Genomic DNA, 20,012 nt, shown 5'->3' with positions numbered 1-20,012 from the left:
CCTTGAAGATGAGGAGCACAGTGGCCAGCCGTTAGAAGTTGACAAGAACCAAATGAGAGCAATCATCAAAGCTGATTCTCTTAAAACTACAGGAGAAGTTGCTGAAGAACTCAGTGATGACCGTTCTATGGCTGTTTGAAGCACATTGGAAAGGTGAAAAAGCTCAATAAGTGGGTGCCTCAATAGCTGACCACAAATCAAAAATATCATCGTTTTTAAGTGTTGTCTTCTCTTAGAATTCTATGCAATGATGAACCATTTCTCAACCAGACTGTGACATGCAACCAAAAGTGGATTTTATACAACTGGTGATGACCAGCTCAGTGGTTGGAACAAGAAGTTGCAAAGCACTTCCCAAAGCCAGACTCGCACATGGTCACTGTTTGGTGGTCTGCTGCTGGTCTGATCCACTACAGCTTTCTGAATCCTGGCGAAACCATTACATCTGAGAAGTATGCTCAGCAAATTGATGAGATGCACCAAAAACGGCAATGCCTGCAGCTGTCATTGGTCAACAGAAAGGGCCCAGTTCTTCTCCACAACAATGCCCGACCATACATTGCACAACCAGTGCTTTAGAAGTTGAACAAATTGGGCTATGGAATTTTGCCTCATCCACCATATTTGCCTGACTTCAGTAGTCAACGGGTGTGAGAGTTGAACCATAAAGAAGGCTGAATGTTGAAGAATTTCAAACTGTGGTACTAGAGAAGACTTTTGAGAGTCCCTCGAACAGCAAGAAGATCAAACCAGTCAATTCTAAAGGAAATCAACACTGAATATTCATTGGAAGGACTGATGCTGAAGCTGAAACTCCAATACTTTGGCCACCTTATGGTGGCCAAAGAGCCGACTTAATAGAAAAGACCCTGATGCTGGGAAAGATTGAAGGCAGGAGGAGAAGGGGAGACTAGAGGATGAGATGGTTGGATGGCATCACCGACTCAATGGACATGAGTTTGAGCAAGCTCAGAGAGATGGTGAAGGACAGAGAAGCCTGGTGTTCTGCAGTCCATGGGGATGCAAAGAGTCGGACATGACCTAGCAACTGAACAATAAGCATATTCACCCAACCTCTTGCCAACCAACTACTACTTCTTCAAGCATCTTGACAACTTTTTGCAGGGAAAATGCTTCCACAATCATCAGAATGCAGAAAATGCTTTCCAAGGGTTCATCAAATCCCAAAGCACATGTTTTTATGCTACAGGAATAAGCAAACTTATTTCTTGTTGGCAAAAATGTGTTGATTGTAATGGTTCCTATTTTGATTAATAAAGATGTGTTTGAGCTAGTTATAATGATTTAAAATTCACAGTCTGAAGCCACACTTTTGCACCAACCTAATAAATGAGATGTTAGTACCTTTGTAAACTGTAAAGTGCTGTCAAAATGTGATGACCAATTTCTTCTCCCCATATAATCAGTATTTTCTATTTGGGTTGGAAATTGAGTTATATTCAACAGTTGAATAATCTGTAATGCTTCTACATGTGAGAAAATGAAATCTGTTCTTTAGTAGTTGAGTTCATCTAGCAGTTACTGAGTTTCTGTATGTGCTAGACATTGTACTAGGAGTTGATAAAATAAGGCACATTTTCTGCCCCAGAGGAATTCCAATCTAATGTAAAAAGTGCTATAAGAGAGGGAATCACTAGGAAGATTAGTAAAGGCATGGGAGGAGATGATAGTTTCCAGCTTCTTGGGCATGTTTTAGTAATAAGTATATAAAAAGCCATTTCAAGAACCTATAGCCAACAACTATTAGACATTGCAAGAAAGCCTCAAACCTGAAAGAAAGAAGCCAAGAAAAACATAAGAAAGGTATTTGGATGGAGGAAGTGGACCAATCTAGGAGGTATAGTATCCAAATAATAGGGATTCTAGAAAAAGAGTACAGAAAAACTGGGAAATCAGTGAAGTGGTTTAAAAATTTCCTCAGAACTGGAGGACATGAATTCCAGATTGAAGGTGCCTATTGGGTGCCCAGCACTGTGAATCAGAATAGACCCACACCAGCGCACTTCTTTAAGTGTAACTATATAACTCTTGTGATGAAGAGAAAACTCTAGAAGCTTCCAGAGAGAAAACAAGTTTCATATTAAGGGTCAAAGATCAGAATAGCCTTGGATTTCTCCACTGCAACATTTAAAACTGGGAAAACAATGCCCTCAAAATTCTAAGGGAAATAATTTCCCAACCTGGAGTTTTGTAGCCAACCAATCAAGTGGATGGGCATTCTCCAAGCACAACAGTCTCAGATACTACCTCTGAAGCACTCTTTTTCAGGAAGCTAAATGAGAAAGTATCTCACAAAAATGAGGGAGTGAACCAAGAATGGGGGAGAAGATGAGTTTGATCCCCAGAAAGAGACCAAGAGAATTGAGGCCAGGGGGAGCCAAGAATGTGTGCAGCAAGCTTATGAAGTAGCAGTTCCCAGCAGAGCAGGGGGCCTCGGGCTCCTCCAGACCTAATTCTGGAAAGTGAAACTGAGTAAAATACTTGATTTGTTTTTTAAATTGCATTAAGAGGAGATTTATGGAGAAGGCAATGGCACCCCACTCCAATACTCTTGCCTGGAAAATCCCATGGACGGAGGAGCCTGGGGGGCTGAAGTCCATGGGGTCGCTAAGAGTCGGACACGACTGAGTGACTTTCACTTTCACTTTTCACTTTCATGCATTGGAGAAGGAAATGGCAACCCACTCCAGTATTCTTGCCTGGAGTATCCCAGAGCCTAGGGAACCTGATGAGCTGCCGTCTATGGGGTCGCACAGAGTCAGACACGACTGAAGCAACTTAGCAGCAGCAGCAAGAGGAGATTTATACTTACTGTGCAGAGTTTCGGAGAAGGCAATGGCACCCCACTCCAGTACTCTTGCCTGGAGAATCCCGTGGATGGAGGAGCCTGGTAGGCTGTAGTCCATGGGGTCGCTAAGAGTCGGACACGACTGAGCAACTTCACTTTCACTTTTCACTTTCATGCATTGGAGAAGGAAATGGCAACCCACTCCAGTGTTCTTGCCTGGAGAATCCCAGGGAGCGAGGAGCCTGGTGGGCTGCCGTCTATGGGGTTGCACAGAGTCGGACACGACTGAAGTGACTTAGCAGCAGCAGCAGCAGCAGAGTTTAGAATGAATCAATGATAGATATCATACATGAACAACTAAGCAAGTAAAAAGCAAAACAAGGGGACTTCCCTGGTGGTCCAGTGGCTGGGACTCTGTGCTCCCAATGCTGGGGGCCCAGGTTCCGTCCCTCGTTGGGGAGATACATCCCTCATGCCACAGCTAGGTGTTTGCATGCCACAGCTAAAGATCTACTTGCTGCAGTGAAGGTCCTGTGTGCTGCGACTGAGATGCAGTGCAGCCAAATAAATAAATAATAATAAGTATTAAAACACAAGTCTAGAGAAAAAAATGAGTAAAGGAACATAATTGTCTCAATAACTATATGACTCAGATGTGAATTGTGTTTTGTTCTTTGTTTTTTTTTTTTAATGTGGGCCATTTTTAAAGTCTTTTTTGAATTTATTACAGTATTGCTTCTGTTTTATGTTTTGGTTTTTTGGCTATGAGATATGTGGGATCTAAGCTCCCAGGCCAGGGATCAAACCCGCACCCCCTGCATTGGAAGGCGAAGTCCTAACCTTTGGACTGCCAGGGGAGTCCTGTGAATAGTGTTTATGTAATCATACTGAAAGCATTACTTTGTGACCAGTTTTTATATATCTGACAATTTTCACGTTGATGAGTTGGTTCACTAGTATACTGCAATGGCGATCAATTAATTTTGTGTTTCCTAGTATTGTTATTAATTTATAGGTTTAAAGATACTGGATGTGTTTTCATTGTTTATAGTTATCATCTTTATTGATGCTCATTTCTCAGCTTTGGCCATTGGGAGCCTCTTCAACAAATTGGCTGTTGGGACCTTTTTTTTTAAAGAGTTGTATTGAAGTATAATCTACATATCATAAAATTAGCCCGTTTCAAGTGTTCGGTTCAATGATTTTCAATAAATGTACAGAGTTGTACAACCATCACCGTGATCCAAATTTAGAACATTTTTATTATTTAAACATTTTTTATTTGGCCTTACCACTCAGCATGTGGGATCTTAGACCCCTGTACAGGGACTGAACCCAGGCCCCAGCAGTGAAAGCACTGGGTCCTAACTATTGGACCACCAGGGAATTCCCAAGAATACTTTTATCACCACAAAAAGGTCCTCTTTGCCGATCTGCAAATCAATCCACATTCCCACTCCTAGTCCCCAGGCAACCACTAATCTTGCTGTCTTTGTAGATTGGCCTTTTGTGAACATTTCATATTAAGTAGACTAATACAGTACGTGGTCTTTTGTATGTGACTTTTCACTTAGCATGACGTTTTTGAGGTTCATCCGTGTTGTAGATTGTATCTGAACTTTAACCAACTGATGGATGTTTGGATTGTTTCCACTCTTTGGTGATTATGAAGTCATGATGAATATTCATATATTGTGTGGATTTATGTTTTTATCTATCTCAGGTAGATATGTGGAATATTGCTGGATCATATATGTTTAACTTTTAAAGAAACTGCCAAACTATTTCCCAAAGTGATTACAGCATTTTTCTTACCAGCAATTGGTGTGTTCCTTTTTTACCATATTCATACTTGTTATTGTCTGTCGTTTTTAGAATAACCATCCTAGTGGGTGAGAAGTTTCTCATTATATAATAGTTTTGATCTGTGTGTCCCTAATGATAATGATGTTAAGCATCTTTTCATGTGCTTATTAGCTGTTCATATTTTTTTTGGCAAAATATCTAGTGAAATATTTTGCCCATTTTTACATTGGTTTGCCTTTATTATGGAGTGGTAGGTGTTTTCAATATATCATGGACACAAGTCCTTTATCAGAAGTATTATTTGCAAATATTTTCTCCCAATTTGTGGCTTGTCTTGTAATTTTCTAAATAATTTCTTTTGAAGTGCAGATATTTTTAATTTTGATGAAGTTCAATTTATCAGTTTTTTCTTTCATGTTGTGATCATATCTAAGAACTCTTTTTGCTTAACCACAAATCGCAAAGATTGTTTTCTTCTGTTTTTTTCTAAAAGTGTTATAGTTTTAGCTCTTACAGCTAGGTCTTTGAGCCATTTGGAATTTTTGGTGTGTGTATGGTGTAGGTAAAAGTCTAAATTCATCTATTTTCTTGAGGATATAAAATTTTCCCAGTACTGTTTCTTAAAAGACTGTCTTTTCTTCATTGAACTGCAGTGGCACCTTGTTGAAAATCAGTAATCATAAAGGTAATCCTGAGTCATTTTGACATTTAAATTTTTCTTTGAGAGAGAGGTTGAGAGTACTTATGAATATAAATACATAGTCAGGGCACTTGAAGCAAATTTACCAAACTGTTGACAGTGGGTACCTCTTTGGAGGAGATTGGAAATATCAAAAGGATGGGGATATTACTTTTAATTTTTTAAAGTGAGATTGTGAGAAGGCAAACCACAGACTAGAAGAAAAATATTTGCAAATTATATATCTGATGTTTGATACAGACATATCTGCATCAAAATATACAAAGAATCCTTAAAACCACCTTTAAAGTGGTTTTAAAGTGGAGAAAAGACCTGAGCAGACACCTTGCCAAAGAAGATATACAGATGGCAAATAAGCATTTGAAAAGATAAAGCTCAGCATCATAGATCACTAAGGAAATGCCAGTTAAAACTACAATGAGGTGCCACTGCATGCCTATGAGAATGGCAAAAATCCAAACCGCTGACAGCATCAGGAACTCTAACTCATTGCTGGTGGGAGTGCAAAATGGTACAGCCACTTTGGAAGGCAGTTTGGCAGTTTCTCACAGAGCTAGGTACGCTCTTATCATATAATCCATGATTGAAAACATCTGTCTGCACAAAAACGTGTACACAGATGTTTATAACGTCTTTATTCATAACTGCCAAAACTTGGAAGCAGCTAAGATGTCCTTCAGTAAGAGAATGGATAAATAAACTGTAAAAAAGAGAGAGAAAGATTGTGTTCAGATTGTGTAATGTAGGAAACAAAAACATTTAGGATATCTTTCTTAGCATTTTAGTGATCAAAAATAATTTAGGAGAGTTATTCATATATGACATCCATTATGCAGATTTTGGAGGTTTATAAGACAAAAAATAACAATAAACAATTTTACCATAAGAATTTTTTACTTGAATACTAAGTTGAGAATGATTTAGTCTAATTTTATGTTGCCATTCTCAATTTTTTTTAAGCTTCAGTTTATTAGTTTGTAATTTTAATGTGGTTTTTCATTGATCTGATAAACTTGTGCTTTATTTATTAACAGATAGAAGATGTAAACCAAAAATTCAGCAATCTGACCAAACTTGAGGAATCTGGATGGCAAAACAATAACAATACAAGCAAAAAAGTTTTTCGGGTAAGTCTGTGGGTTTCTAATATAGACTCTTCTACTCTAAAGGATTTTTATTTTCCAGCTTCAGAAACATTTAGCTTCAGATTTTTTTTATCATTTTATAAAATAAGTTTCGTCTATTGCTTACAATGTCCTGATTGTCTTTGAAGAAAGAATAAGGAAATGAACAACACGAAATTCAGGATGATTGTTTCTGGAGGGAGGAATGACAGTGGCTGTGATGGAATTGGGGCACCCCAGGAGCTTCTGAGGTGCTTAACAGTGTGTATGTGTTATTCTTTAAATTGTGTTTATACATAGTAGAAGTAAATACTTTATAGAATCCTTAGTATAGATGTTGTTCCAAGTACTTAACATGTTTTAACTCATTTAATCATCAACAATCCTGTTGAGGTGGTACTGTTATCTGGGATGTGAGGCCCAGAATAGATTAAGTTACTTGCCCAAGGTGGAGCTAGGTTTCAGGCCAGACTTGCTCATTCCAGAATCCCTGTTTTTATCCAGTACAGTGGATTGTGTGTCTCTTTTGAGTGATACATTTCAAAATGAAAGAATTTTAAATAGAAAAGAGGAACAATGACTCTTTAGAATGTCTGTCTTCTTCCCTACATTTTATTTTGTAAAATTTCCTATTACTTTTCTCTGAGAAATTCACTTTATCATGATAGATTCCATTGTTATGTATTTGTAGGTTTTTTCCCCCTAATAATGTTTATTTATTTATTTGGCTGTAATGGGTCTTCACTGCTCTGTGAACTTTTCTCTAGTTGCGGTGAGTGGGGCACGACTCCGGTTGCAGTCTGCTGGTTTCTTTGTTGCAGAGCACAGGCTCTAGGGTATGTGGGTGGGCTTCAGTAGTTGTGGCACATGGTCTCAATAGTGGTGGCTTCCAGGCTCTAGAGCACAGGCTCGATAGTGTGGCGCACAAGCATAGTTACTCCATGGCATGTGGGATTGTCCTGGATCAGAGGTCGAACCTGTGTCTCCTCCGTTGGCAGGCGGATTCTTTACCACTGAGCCCCAGGGAGGCCTTCTAGTAATGTTTTAAACTCGTTGGTTCAGATGGGCACTTTTCAAACCTCCAGTTTTCCTTTCGGATTTTAGAAAAATGCCTGTGGTTATAAAATTAGGCTTCCAGATTGGTACTTTATTATGCTGTGTAATCCAGATAAAAATCTGTTTTGACTCCTTAGGAATTTAAGATGTTAGAGTATTAAAGAAAGCTTTTAATAAAATTATTTTGCTAATTGTTATGACAAGGACTCTAAGGACACTGACAAAATTAAACAAATGAGTTTTAAATATACTAAACAGTGAAGGATGCTTGAACATTTGGAAGCTACTGTGGATATTTCTTATTGAGTACTTAGTCCTGGAAACATCAATATCATCAGTGATGCAAATAATGGCTGTAGCAATATGGCAGAGCCTTGTAATTCTGCATTTTATCACCAGGTGTCTCTCTCCTCCTACTTTATTTATAAGCTACTATTAAGCTATGGAACAAATAAGATTTATCTTTTACCTATACTTTGATACTGTTCCCTTCTGATTCCTATTTATTGACTTCTCATTCTATCACTTAGCCTTATTTTCTACCTTTCCCTCTTTTTTCCATCTGTTTTTAGATATATTTAAGTGTCTTATCTTTGTTTACATTAGAAAAAACAAAAATAACTAAACCAATGAGGGCCATATCTCCCTCTAGTTATCTGTACCTTCCCTTTCTCATTCCCATTCCTTTCTTCCCAGTCACAAAGTTCTCTATACTCTGTCTTTACTGTTTTGATTCCCATTTACCTCTCCAACTCAAAAATTCAGCTTCACCCTCTCCAGGCCTCTAGAACAGTTATAACCAAGGTTATTGACCCACTGGTTCTGCAGTTAGTAGACAGTTAATTATAAAATCTAGTCCCTCTGCATTATTACATATAGTCTACTTCCTCTTTCTTGAAATTATATTCTACTGATCTTCCTCCTACCTCTATATCCATTCTTCGGTCATGTTTGCAAGTTTCTGTTTCCACTTGTCCCTTAAGTATTTATGATACTCAAGTTTCTACTTCAGCTCTCTTCCCTCCTTCCTTTCTTCATGTGCAGTTGTATCCACCCTGCAATGATTCCCAAATCTATATTTCAAACCACACTTACTGCTGACACAGTAATACTTTAAGTATTAAGTATTAAGGTATATATAAGCTATATATCCCAAACTGAAATCATCTGCACACACACTGATGTTTCCCTGTTCCAGAGAATGGTGGTACCATCCCTCCAGGGGCCCAAGATGGAAACCTGGTTATCTTCTGTGATCTGTTCTGGTTTTCACCACTTCACCATTGCATTTCTAAGAGATTGCTAAGTCCTCTCAATTCTTCCTCTTAAACATCTCTTGAATCTGTTTACTTTTTTCCATTTTTTTCCCCTCCTTAACCTCAACTACTGGCATCTTTTCCCAGTGTCACTGCGGAAGTCTCCTTCCTAACTGGCTCGTCACCCTCCAGCCTGTTCTCCAGGCTGGACAGAGTGAGTGACCTTTCTAAAAGGCAAATTCAGTAATGCTAACCTCCTGCTTAAAAATCATAGGTAATCTCTATTCTTTCGTCCTCTGCGTAAATGGCCACACGTGAAGGATTCTGATGAGCTGTGCTCACCTCATGCCAACTCCTCTGTGCTTTTTCACTTCTGGTTTTGCAAACATGCTATTCTTTCTGCCTAGCCCTTTCCTTACCCCATCTTATAGCTCACCTATCTCTGATTTCAGCTTAAGTGTGACTTCCTAAAAGCCTTTCTTGGTGCCTCTGAAGGTTGATTAATTCATAAATTGAGCCCTCTGAATTTAGTTTTAACATGACATTTATTCTTCTCAGTGTCTTTATCTAGCTCTTCTACCATGAGGCTGAGAGCTCTTTGAAAGCAGGAACTTGGTCCGTTAACTTTTGGCCCCAGCATTTTAGCACATACTGGGAGCTTGATAAGTATATATTGAACATGTTAAATATTTTACATATGCTTTATTCGTTTTTCTTATAAATAATAATGTGTAGAAGTATTAATTGCTCAGTCATGTCCAACTTTTTGTGATCCCATGGACTGTAGCCCGCCAGGCTCCTCTGTCCATCGAATTCTCCAAGCAAGAGTACTGGAGTGGATAGCCATTCCTTTCTCCAGAAGATATTCCCAACCCAGGGGTCAAACCTGGATCTTCTGCATTGCAGGCAGATTCTTTAGATGGTAATGAGTAGCTTTAATAAATGTTATAATTTCTCTTCACAGAAAAAAGTTGTCTCAGGTATAGCAAGTAAACCCAAACAGGATGATGGTGGAAGAATTGCTGCTAGAAATCGCCTTGCTGCCATAAAAAATGCAATGAGAGAGAGAATTAAGCAGGAGGAACAGGCTGAGGCAGCAACCTCTGTAATGCCAAAGGAAGTGGATAAAATAGTGTTTGATGCTGGATTTTTCAGAATTGAAAGTCCCATTAAATCATTCTCAGGTTAGTTTTTTCTGCTGAGACTACTTAAGGGAAATACTTGGGTTGGATGGACACTTGTGTAAGAGTTGAAAAACAGTTTTCATGTGAAGATTTATGTGTTCCAAATAGCTTATGGAAGATAAGTTTGGTTTCATTTTCATTTGGAGTGAAAATTTTCCTCCAATGTTTTTGAAATGTAATGAAAGTACCAATTCCCTGATTTAAAAATACTGCCATGTAACCAGCTCTTAATACTTCAGGAAGTCATTCTTTCTTATGATTTTCAAACTCTGGTTGTGTTTTTCAGTACCTGTTTTTCATAGGCTATCTTTATTAGTTTGAATTTATTTACTTAGATTGAAATTAAATATAAGCCATAAATGAGAGGTCATAGTTGAAGTAATCTGTTCCTTAAATCTTGGTAGACACTTCTATTAATGCTTTAAGTGCTAGATGTTTATTTCCAAGGAGAAACAGACCAAGTCCTCTTTAAGTACTAATTAGCAGAAAGGATTTTTTTTTTTTTTCCCTATTATCTTACTGTGTCCGCTAGGAAGATTTCTGACAATAAATTTGAGTTGCTATCTAATATTTACTTTCAAATGTAAATTTATCACCAAGTATTTTATAACCTCCCAGTCAATTTAGGTATCACACCTAGTGTGTGGTTTTGATATGTTTCCTTTATTCTAATCAGCTATGCTCCCTGGATGCCCAGGAATTGCCTCACTGCTAATGACATGGCTCCTTGTTACTTACTTTCCAAGGATCCTAGTAGTTTGCAGGACTCTGGGTTCACTGCTGTATGTTCTTTCATGTCCCATCTTGGCACTTATGATTAGAGAGATCAAGGTTTTTGACCAAAATTTATCTTTTTGAAATTGAGTTTTAATTATAGAACACATAGGTTATATGAGGTTTGTTATAAAACAGAAGTCCCCCCAAAAGCCCCTATTTGTTATGTCCTTAAGGCCACCACTTCAGTGCTTAGAGGAATCTTTGGGTATTATTTATGGCCTTTTCTAAATAAAGTGTAGATTTTTTTCTTGAATTATTTCTTTGATATACTTTCCTTGGTTCTCTCCGATCTTTCTTCCAGAAGCATATATCTTTCTCCTTGTAGTAGACTATCATTCTTTCCTGTACTTGTCATTTTCTTCTACTTCCTGAATTTCTTCAACTTTCCTGTTGACAATGTTTTTAATTCCTAAGAGCTCTTTATCATTCTTTGGATGTTCCGTTTTATAACATTCTGTACTTGTTTCTTAAGTGTGTTGTCTTATCTTTCTGCAGACATTAATGATAACTTTTATGTATTCTTCTCCTGGAGAGTCAATATTTGTCCCAAAATACTCTTATCTGTTTGGTTTGGTTTCTGTCTCTTGTATCAGAGGCTTCCCTTGGGTGTCTAATGGTGGTTCACTGCCTGCTCACGGCTATGAGCAGGGCTCTGCACGGCAGCACATGGGTGGTAGGGTCTTTACTCTGGGATGATTTAGCTGCATTGTTATGCTGTATTTAAGTCTTTTTTCATGGGCTAGTCAGATTCTCAGACTCTTAGCGACCCACTTTCACTTTTCACTTTCATGCATTGGAGAAGGAAATGGCAGACCACTCCAGTGTTCTTGCCTGGAGAATCCCAGGGACGGTGGAGCCTGATGGGATGCTGTCCATTGGGTCGCACAGAGTCGGACACAACTGAAGCGACTTAGCAGCAACCGCAGTCAGATTCTCCAGAGATCTTTCCAACCTGCTGCCTGGAGGGTGTAATTCTGGCTGCCAGTCTTTCAGGAGCTACATGGAGGGAGGAAAACTGAGTGTATCAACAGTTTTAAAAATACTCATTTCAATCCCCCCTTTTCCATATAGTACTCATCTTTCAATTGTATCCCCTAAACCAGAGACCCTCTATTTCAACTTTTTTGGGGAAATAAGCCTCTAGTTTTTTTTTTTATCTTGATGGTGGGAGGGGATTTTTCAAAGCTGCCCAGCTGTGCATAATGAGGAAAGGAGTCTGGACTCTTAATTGTTTTTTAAACTGACTTTGAACCAATCTTCCTGTTTTTACCTCCTAATGATTCTTGACGCCACCAATTCTTTTTGAGGAGTACTGTGGTATAAACTGGGCTGATTCACATCTTTCCTGACTGGTGGCTTAGGATTTATTTTCTCAGGTTTACTAGGAAATACACTACTCATCCATCTGTATTGCACTTCGAAAATTTCCTGAGTTTTGTTGTCTCTTTGTTTCGTCTGTCCTTGAAAATTATATTACAAATTTTAAAAGTCACTGACCTTAAAAAAAGAGGATGCTTTGTCCTTGTAGTGTTCTCCCTTTTAAGATCATCTCTTTACTGTTTATAGTAGTGAAATGTTAAGAGGAAGCCGTTAGTGTGTGTGTTCAGTATCATCTTTAACTGAAAGTCTCAGACATTTGACTTTAACAAACATTATTTTATAGGAGAAAGAGGCTAGTTGGTAGGGGAATAGGAAGAATTGGCACTGTCTCTCTAACTATAGTGAAAAATGAATGAAAGAGCTTTTTGGTATTGAGATGATTTCTTTCATCTTCTAGGACTTTCTTCTGAATGTCTTTCTCAAAGACTTAAAACACCTCAGTCTGTCAGCAAAACTGTGTCTGAGACCAGGGCTGAGATGGGCCTTATAAGACAAACTACATCACCAGAGAATCCTGGTCCTCAGGGTGCCAAAAGTGAACATGCTGATAAGACTTTGATTTCATATATTCCTGGAAACAGGTATTTCTTTAATGTGTTATTACTAAGAGTTTAACAGATGTAGACATTAAATACCATTTCCAATTGTTAACCTGTTAAGTATGCAACACATATATTTTTAAATTTCACAATGACCATAACATATAGGCAATATTTCTATTTTATAAAGGAGGAAATTAAGGCTTCAGATTTCAGATTTGGAAATGGTCATATTAAGAAGAAAAGAAACAATATAGTGTTCTTTGGTGCTAAACAGTGTAATGTTCTTTTGTATGCAGTTTTGGTGCTTGACACATCTGAGCTCAAAACCAGTCATATGATATACTATGAAACTTCAGGTCAAGTTTAATTAACTCAGCTTCAGTTTCATCATGTATAAAGTAGTGCTGTTATGTCCCTGCAGGGTCATTAAGAGGTACGCACTTTTGTACCAGCCTTTATGGAAAGTACCTTGGGAATCCTGACTTGACAGATGGCAGAGCAGACAAGGGGGAGCTAATATGTACTGAACAATTATTATGGGCTGGACATGGTTCTAGGTTCCTATCACATAGTATCTCATTCAGTCCTCAAAACAACCAAATAGGGTACTAAATCCCCATTTTTCAAAAATGAGAAAATTTGGAAAGTGAGTAAGTTAGCCAAATTCATCTTGAGAAACACCCTATAACTTGAAATGGGAGAAACAAATGAAAGTTTTTCTTCGTAAGTATTTCATGGAACAAGTTGTAAAATTTCTAGTTTTTAATGTAAGCCACAGTATATTTAGCATTTATGGCAGTTAAAATACTTTAGATGCTTTAAAAATCTGTGGATTATAAGATACCAATTTATTGTCATTTCTTATCCTGCAGTTCATTTTCTTGTACTAAGAAGATCCAAAATTGTATTTAAGTGATATTACAAGTGCTGTTTAGGACTTCTCTTTACTTTTTAATTTCTAAAAATAGTCTCAAAAGAGCCTTTTTACAAACAACTTTGTACAATGAAGGCAAAGTGAAGCTGAAAACCAGAAAAATAGAGTATACTTAAAAAAAAAACTCCAAGAGATTGAGACAGATGTTTCTAATAAAACGTGAGTTAAGAACTTCAGGATTTGAATGTTTTGTGCTGTAGCTAACAAGTAAATGTAGCCAACTCCAGCTATACAATACTTGCATGTTGCTTCCATCCCCTAGAAGTAAGCTTTAGCTTACCCTTCCCTAGTATGTGGCTCTGGATTTGGCTGAGGTTCAAAAGATTTCCAATAGACTGATGAGCATGGTCAAAGGCTTGCAAGCATTCTGGGGAAAATGCATTTGGTTTCTAAGGCCATCCTGTAGTAGCTATCATCCAAAACTAATCTATTTGGATCAGGCCTGATCTTAGATGAGGGCCCAACTCTGACCCATAAAGGATAGTCTCAAAACAAGTCAAGACAGCAATATGTTTAATTTTCTGAGTACAGTGCTTCTTTTTTCTTTTTTAGGAACAGCATAGGAGAAGATGCTAAGTGTCTTGGATTACAAGATTTAATTGAAATAAACCATGTAAGTCCTGTTCCGATACATTAGGTAGCCCAGGATGTTATCTATTTGTATCAATATATATAGTAACTCCATAAACAACCCCCAGAATTTCCACTGGAAATTTTAATCAGTCATATGAAATGATAGTTCTTATTTCAAAGACCTTTGGCTTGTTTGAGACCATAGTGCCAATTTGTATTTCAGCTTACATCAAGATTATTTTTGTAAATAAAGTTTTATTGTACTACAGCCACTGTCATTCATTTATGTATTTGGCTGCTTTCAAAACACAATGATTGAGTGTTCAGTGTTTGTGGCAGAGTCTGGCTTACAAAGCCTAAAATATTTATAGTTGACTCTTGAACAGAGGGCTTTCCAGGTGGTGTGGTGGTAAAGAATCTGGAGACTTGGGTTCTAGCCCTGGATCGAGAAGATTCTTTGGAGTAGGAAATGGCAACTGAACTCCAGTATTCTTGCCTAGAGAATTCCATGGACAGAGGAGACTGGCAGGCTGCAGTCCTTGGGGTCACAAAGAGTTGGATACAGCTGAGCACACACACACTTGAACGACAGCAGGAGGGGTGTGCCATCCCTCTGCACAGTTGAAAATCCACATAAAACTTACGTTGGCCCACTCCTTATACTTAGTTCTTCCATGTTAGTAGTTTCGCATCTGTGGATTCAACAACTGCAGATCCTATAGTATTTACCACTGAACAGATTCTAAGTGGACCCTTGCAGTTCAAATACGTATTGTTCAAGAGTCCATCATACACCTGACCCTTCACATAGAATGTTTGTCAATCTCTGAACCGGGATATTGGTACTTGCTGAGAAACTTTCCTTCAGTTATACTATTGCTGTAATATTATCTGATCTCATTGTTCAAGAAGCAAGATAGTAGGATGGATTTATAGTGTTCTTTAGCTTGTGCTCAGAATGTCATCACTCTATTATTATTTTAAATAGTGACAAGACTTTTTATGTTTATTTAACTTTTGGGTAATTAAATGTAAAAATCATTTTTACTTCCAGGGTATAAATAAAATAAACTTTGAGATAGATTGTTTATCTAGTGAAAGAATGAATTCGGCTCTCCATGCTGGCAAAGTAGCAGATGATATTAATACTAACAAAAAGGAAGAAATTTCAGATATTGTGGAAGGAATGGAACTAAATTCAGTTACAACACAGGATGTTTTGATGATTAGCCCTGAAAAAAATATACAATCACAAAATAACATCTCATGGGAAGAAGAAACGAAAACTTCTCAGCCAGGTAAGGTCTTTTTAATGCATTTAAATAAGATTTCGTTAAATAAATGAACTTGTCCTAAAGTATAGATTATTGTAAACACTTCCGGATATAGTTTCCAAGAATAAAGGTGGAGAAACTGGACACTTGCTGTAAATATCTAATGAGAATTAGTTCTCATTGTGGTACCCCACTCTCCACCCCAAATCTTTTGAGACAGACTTGTTAAAAATCAACAACAGATACTAATCCACGTTGGATGGCAGGAGCACTTTTGATTAGACCTTACTATCTGGGGTCCTTTGTTGTTTGTGAAGGCTCAGAATTAGAAAAATTCCCTTAAACTTTTTTTAGTTCTGTTCTTTTCCATCAAAGAACCTCAAACCTTTCTTTAAAATGTCCTTTTTTCTGCCCTAATACCTTTTCTTACCTATTTTGTTGCGATTGTTCTTCAATAGGAAATGGCTCTTGTGTTTATGTTATAATGTAATGTGTGATGGTTTCACCTCCTGTTTTTACCTGTTACCCTATGGTGCTGTTCTGGTTGGGGCCTAAGGTAAAATAAACATTATGACATTGAGCAGACACTTAATGCACTTCTGCTATGTTCTTATAGCGTCTTTTGGGTACCTTTAAATTACAAGCATGAGATTTATTTAGAGAAGACTTAGTATACTGAAATTAAGGATGAGAATTTTACGAAGAAATTTAACTACATTTAAAAAGATATTATAGCATAAGATGGCGCATATTTTTCTTCGCCTTTGATATTTGGAAGTTTTCATATCTTTTAAGTCTGTCCATTTCTAACAACCCTTAACTGCAAGAATATTCTTTAAAAAGTTAAAAATTCTTTTTTTTTTTTTTTTCAGTATTATGTGATAATAAAAGTCTCACTACTGAATGCCATCTTCTTGATTCAGTAAGTTTTCAATTTATTTGAAAAGTTCTTTGTATTTTAGATATGTTTTATAAAATGAGTGTTATTTTTCAGTTTATATGCACAGTTTAAAATGTACATCCTGTCACTATTTACTCTGAAGTCCTTTTTTGTTCATTTTTTTCTCAAAATGGGAAAAATTTTTTCATATACTTTATAGTATGCTTTAGTATTAAACTGAAGATTTAATTCTTTTTACGGTTTATGTATCAAATTTGTTGTGACAGATTGGTTGAATACTTGAATATCTAGTATGCTCAGTATTTCTCAGTGATGCAAGAAAAAGATAATGCAAGATTTATACCCTTTTAAAGTGTATAGTTGAGAAGAAAATGTCTATCCTATCTTCAGTCATCAATGCTTATTTTCATTGTAATTCTTTTAGATTGCTATTTTTATGTCCTGTTATTTTATTTGGAAGCCCCCCGACCTTTACTTTTTAGTGACCTCTTGCCTCTAAGTCTACTCCAAACATTTGCCTGTCTGTGAAGCCTTCCTGTAAAAGCTCTCACCTCTCACATGTTTCTCTGTAGACAAAGGCATACAGTACATGCAGTACACACATTTAATCTCTTTTTGAGAGTTTAATATGAATAAACTATTGCATTCGTAAAACATATGATGCTTTCAGGAATCTATTTCCCTTATTAACTGTAAGCTTCTCTTTGGGCAGAGAAACTGATTCCTATTCCCAGATGCTGGCACTGAACAGTAGGACATAAATGGAAGAGTCTCTCTTGCCTACTGAGTGTCTGCAACGTTGGTTTTCAGCCATACTCCCGGATATTTTTATTTCAGTGATCTGGTTTTGGATGTTCACCAGGCAATTTATGTAGCCAGGGTCAGCAACTCTGGTTTACAGCCTTACCTTGAAATTTTCCAGGAACAATTGTTAAAATGAGTCAGGGAATGGGCTTTTTTTGCTAATCTTCAATCTCAGAATATAAAAAATTCATTAAGGCAAATGTAGGATAAAACAGCAACAATTTTTGTTAGTCTCACAAAGCCTGACAAATGCTTGGCTTTCTTAAGCCACTAATTCCTTAAGGACCTCTGACTATGTTGACTTTTATTATCTTTCAAAGCTGACTTCTCCATATTCAGCCTCTGGGCTCGCTGCATCTCAGGAGCAGAATGGTTCCTGTGACATGCGCTGTTCATTCTTGGTTTCAGCCTTCTTTACTCAGAGGCTGACACCTCGGCGGACAGGGATTTCAGCATGAGGCCAGTTTATAGAACCCTGATTTAATCTCGTCCCCAGTTCTCAACTCTAAATGATTGGTTCTGATAATATATGATATTATAAATAAGTCTAAAAGTTAATCATAACATTCTGTTTTTGATATATTATTAGTAATATAATTAAAATTGCTTCACAGTTATACATTTTCTTGTTGATAAATCTTAGTATCTTTTAACTTAGTCTCCATGTGAGTTATTTTCCATTCCCATAAATATTAGGATTTATATTCTAGGATTTTTTTTAATAGGTATACCTTTAGACTCACATTATTACCAGCTCTGTGCATAATTTAAACCTGAAGTAGGGCTTGAGGGAGAACAAAGAGAAGGATCCTGGCAGGATCACACCAGTAAAAGATCTGTTAATTACAATGATGTGGACTAGGATGTGTGGAATCTGCATAAGTGGCCTCAGTTTTATTCTTCCTGCATATGTTACTGAAGTCTGTCACCTTTTAAGGCATGTATTCCTTTTTAAAAAATTTTATTTTTTTTTACTTTATTTTTAACTGGAGGATAATTGCTTTCCAATGTTGTGTTGGTTTCTGCCACACAAAAGCATGAATCAGCCATAAGTATACATATGTCCTTTCCTTCTTGAATCTCCCCCTCACCTCCCACCACATCCCACCCCTCCAGGTTGTCACAGAACACCAGGTTGAGCTCCCTGGGTTATGCAGCAACTTCCCACTAGCGAGCTGTTTTATATGTGATAATCTGTGTTTCAGTACTTCTCAATTTGTCCCACCCTCTCCCTCCTCCACTGTATCCAGAAGTCTGTTGTCTATGTCTGCATCTCTGTTCCTGCCTTGCAAATAGGTTCATCAGTACCATTTTTTTAGGTTCCATATATCAGGTATATATTCCTAATATACTTTTCAATTAAAAAAAAAACTATATTTTGAAATTAGATCCATGGGGGGAAGCATAACATTATGTTACTACGAATTTTATCATTGTGTACAAAAAATGTCATTTATATTATTAATTAATCCACTACTAATTTGAAAGATTGAACACTCACTTGGTAAAACTCTTGATACTTACTTTAGTGGCTTCTCTAAATTTCTTCTCTAGCCAGGCCTAAACTACAGTAATACATTCATTCAGGTGGAGAGAAGACATCAAGAACAGACCAGACACATTTCCTTTGGTGGTAACCTGATTTCCTTTTCACCTCTGAGGCCTCTCAGTGGAGAACAACCAGAAGAATTTTAAATTTAAAAATAAATCCAGACATTTTTCTTCATGTTATCAGTGCTATGTTCTTAGAATATTGAAAAGTTGAAGAGTGTTTGTGTTCACTGCTGTTCAAGCCACTTGTAGACTGTTGGCCCTCCTTAGGTGGATGCAGAACCTGTGGATACTGAGGGCCTGCTGTTAAGAGATGTAAGCATCCTTGAATTTTGGTATCTGTGTGTGTGTGAGGAGAGGGGGTGATCCTGGGATCAATCCAGCCACCCGTCTCAGGATTCTGAGGAATGATTGTGTAATATTTTAATATTCAGTGTTCATCAAAGTGTATTTTAGATATGATACTATTTCTCAAGGGGAGTGGGGATATGCTGTATATTAACCAATGCAGAATAAAAATGTACTGTGCCTTGCCTCTCTTGTTTAAAATGTATAAGCTTAAGTTAAGTATACCTACTCAGAGCTTACTAACATTCTTCAGTTTAATTGAAATATAATGTTAAACTTTGACAAATATTTGCATTCTTTTATACTTTATTCTTAATTTGAACTCTTAAATTTGTTGATATTGAACAGCTTGCATATTGCATTTTCAGGGTATGTTGAGTTTCTTTAGATATCAATCAGTATATTTGAAATACTTTCTCCTTTATAAAACTCTTGACTATAGGATTGTAGAAGACAGGGCCATCAGTACAACAGAGCACTAAGATGACTCATAGTAGCGAAAGCTTGCCATCAGACCTGGGGCCAGTTATTTCTGTTTGCAAATGAGGTGAGTGTTGGAGGTATTCACCAAACAAGCAGCAACTTTATGGATAATTCTTTAAGATGAGGGCCTTCCAAACAAGAAAGGAAAAGCACATCCACTTTTGTTAGAGGAAGTTGTGTTGGGCTTGTAGAAAAGACAGTATTATCAAAGTTGGGAGTTTTCTAAGGGTCCAGGGCCATGAACATGTAAAAGAGATGAGTACAGAGCAACCCTAGACTTAGAACATATACAAAGCAATATGTAATATAACAATAAGATAATATTTGCCCTCAAGGATAGAGTCAGTGTGTGCATGCTCAGTTGTGTCTAACTCTTTGCAACCCTGTGGACTGAAGCCTGCCAGGCTCCTCTGTCCATGAGATTTTCCAGGCAAGAATACTGGAGTGGGTTGCCATTGATAAAGTAGATGAGAATAAAACAGTATCAGTCAGTAAACATGATTTTTTTTT

At 37.2% G+C, this 20,012-nt stretch overlaps 1 protein-coding gene across 4 annotated transcripts in view; it reads left to right on the top strand.

The window, feature by feature from the left end:
* The window catches only part of DLGAP5 (DLG associated protein 5), a 45,697-nt gene extending 26,390 nt beyond the window's left edge, over positions 1-19,307 (top strand). Inside the window, exons 13-19 of one of the 4 annotated variants that reach the window (XM_027554168.1) lie at positions 6,350-6,442; positions 9,716-9,935; positions 12,490-12,673; positions 14,121-14,181; positions 15,196-15,439; positions 16,288-16,337; positions 18,708-19,307. In XM_027554168.1, the coding sequence (XP_027409969.1) occupies positions 6,350-6,442; positions 9,716-9,935; positions 12,490-12,673; positions 14,121-14,181; positions 15,196-15,439; positions 16,288-16,337; positions 18,708-18,815 (960 nt within the window). In that variant the 3' untranslated portion in view covers positions 18,816-19,307. Of the gene's footprint in view, positions 1-6,349; positions 6,443-9,715; positions 9,936-12,489; positions 12,674-14,120; positions 14,182-15,195; positions 15,440-16,287; positions 16,338-18,674 lie in introns of all 4 variants that reach the window. The other 3 variants (XM_027554167.1, XM_027554169.1, XM_027554170.1) reach the window with 3 other exon arrangements.
* Positions 19,308-20,012: the final 705 nt, after the last annotated feature.

Source organism: Bos indicus x Bos taurus, chromosome 10 (genome assembly GCF_003369695.1).
Source record: "Bos indicus x Bos taurus breed Angus x Brahman F1 hybrid chromosome 10, Bos_hybrid_MaternalHap_v2.0, whole genome shotgun sequence".
Classification (NCBI taxonomy): domain Eukaryota; kingdom Metazoa; phylum Chordata; class Mammalia; order Artiodactyla; family Bovidae; genus Bos; species Bos indicus x Bos taurus.
This window is presented reverse-complemented; position numbering and strand designations above follow the sequence as displayed.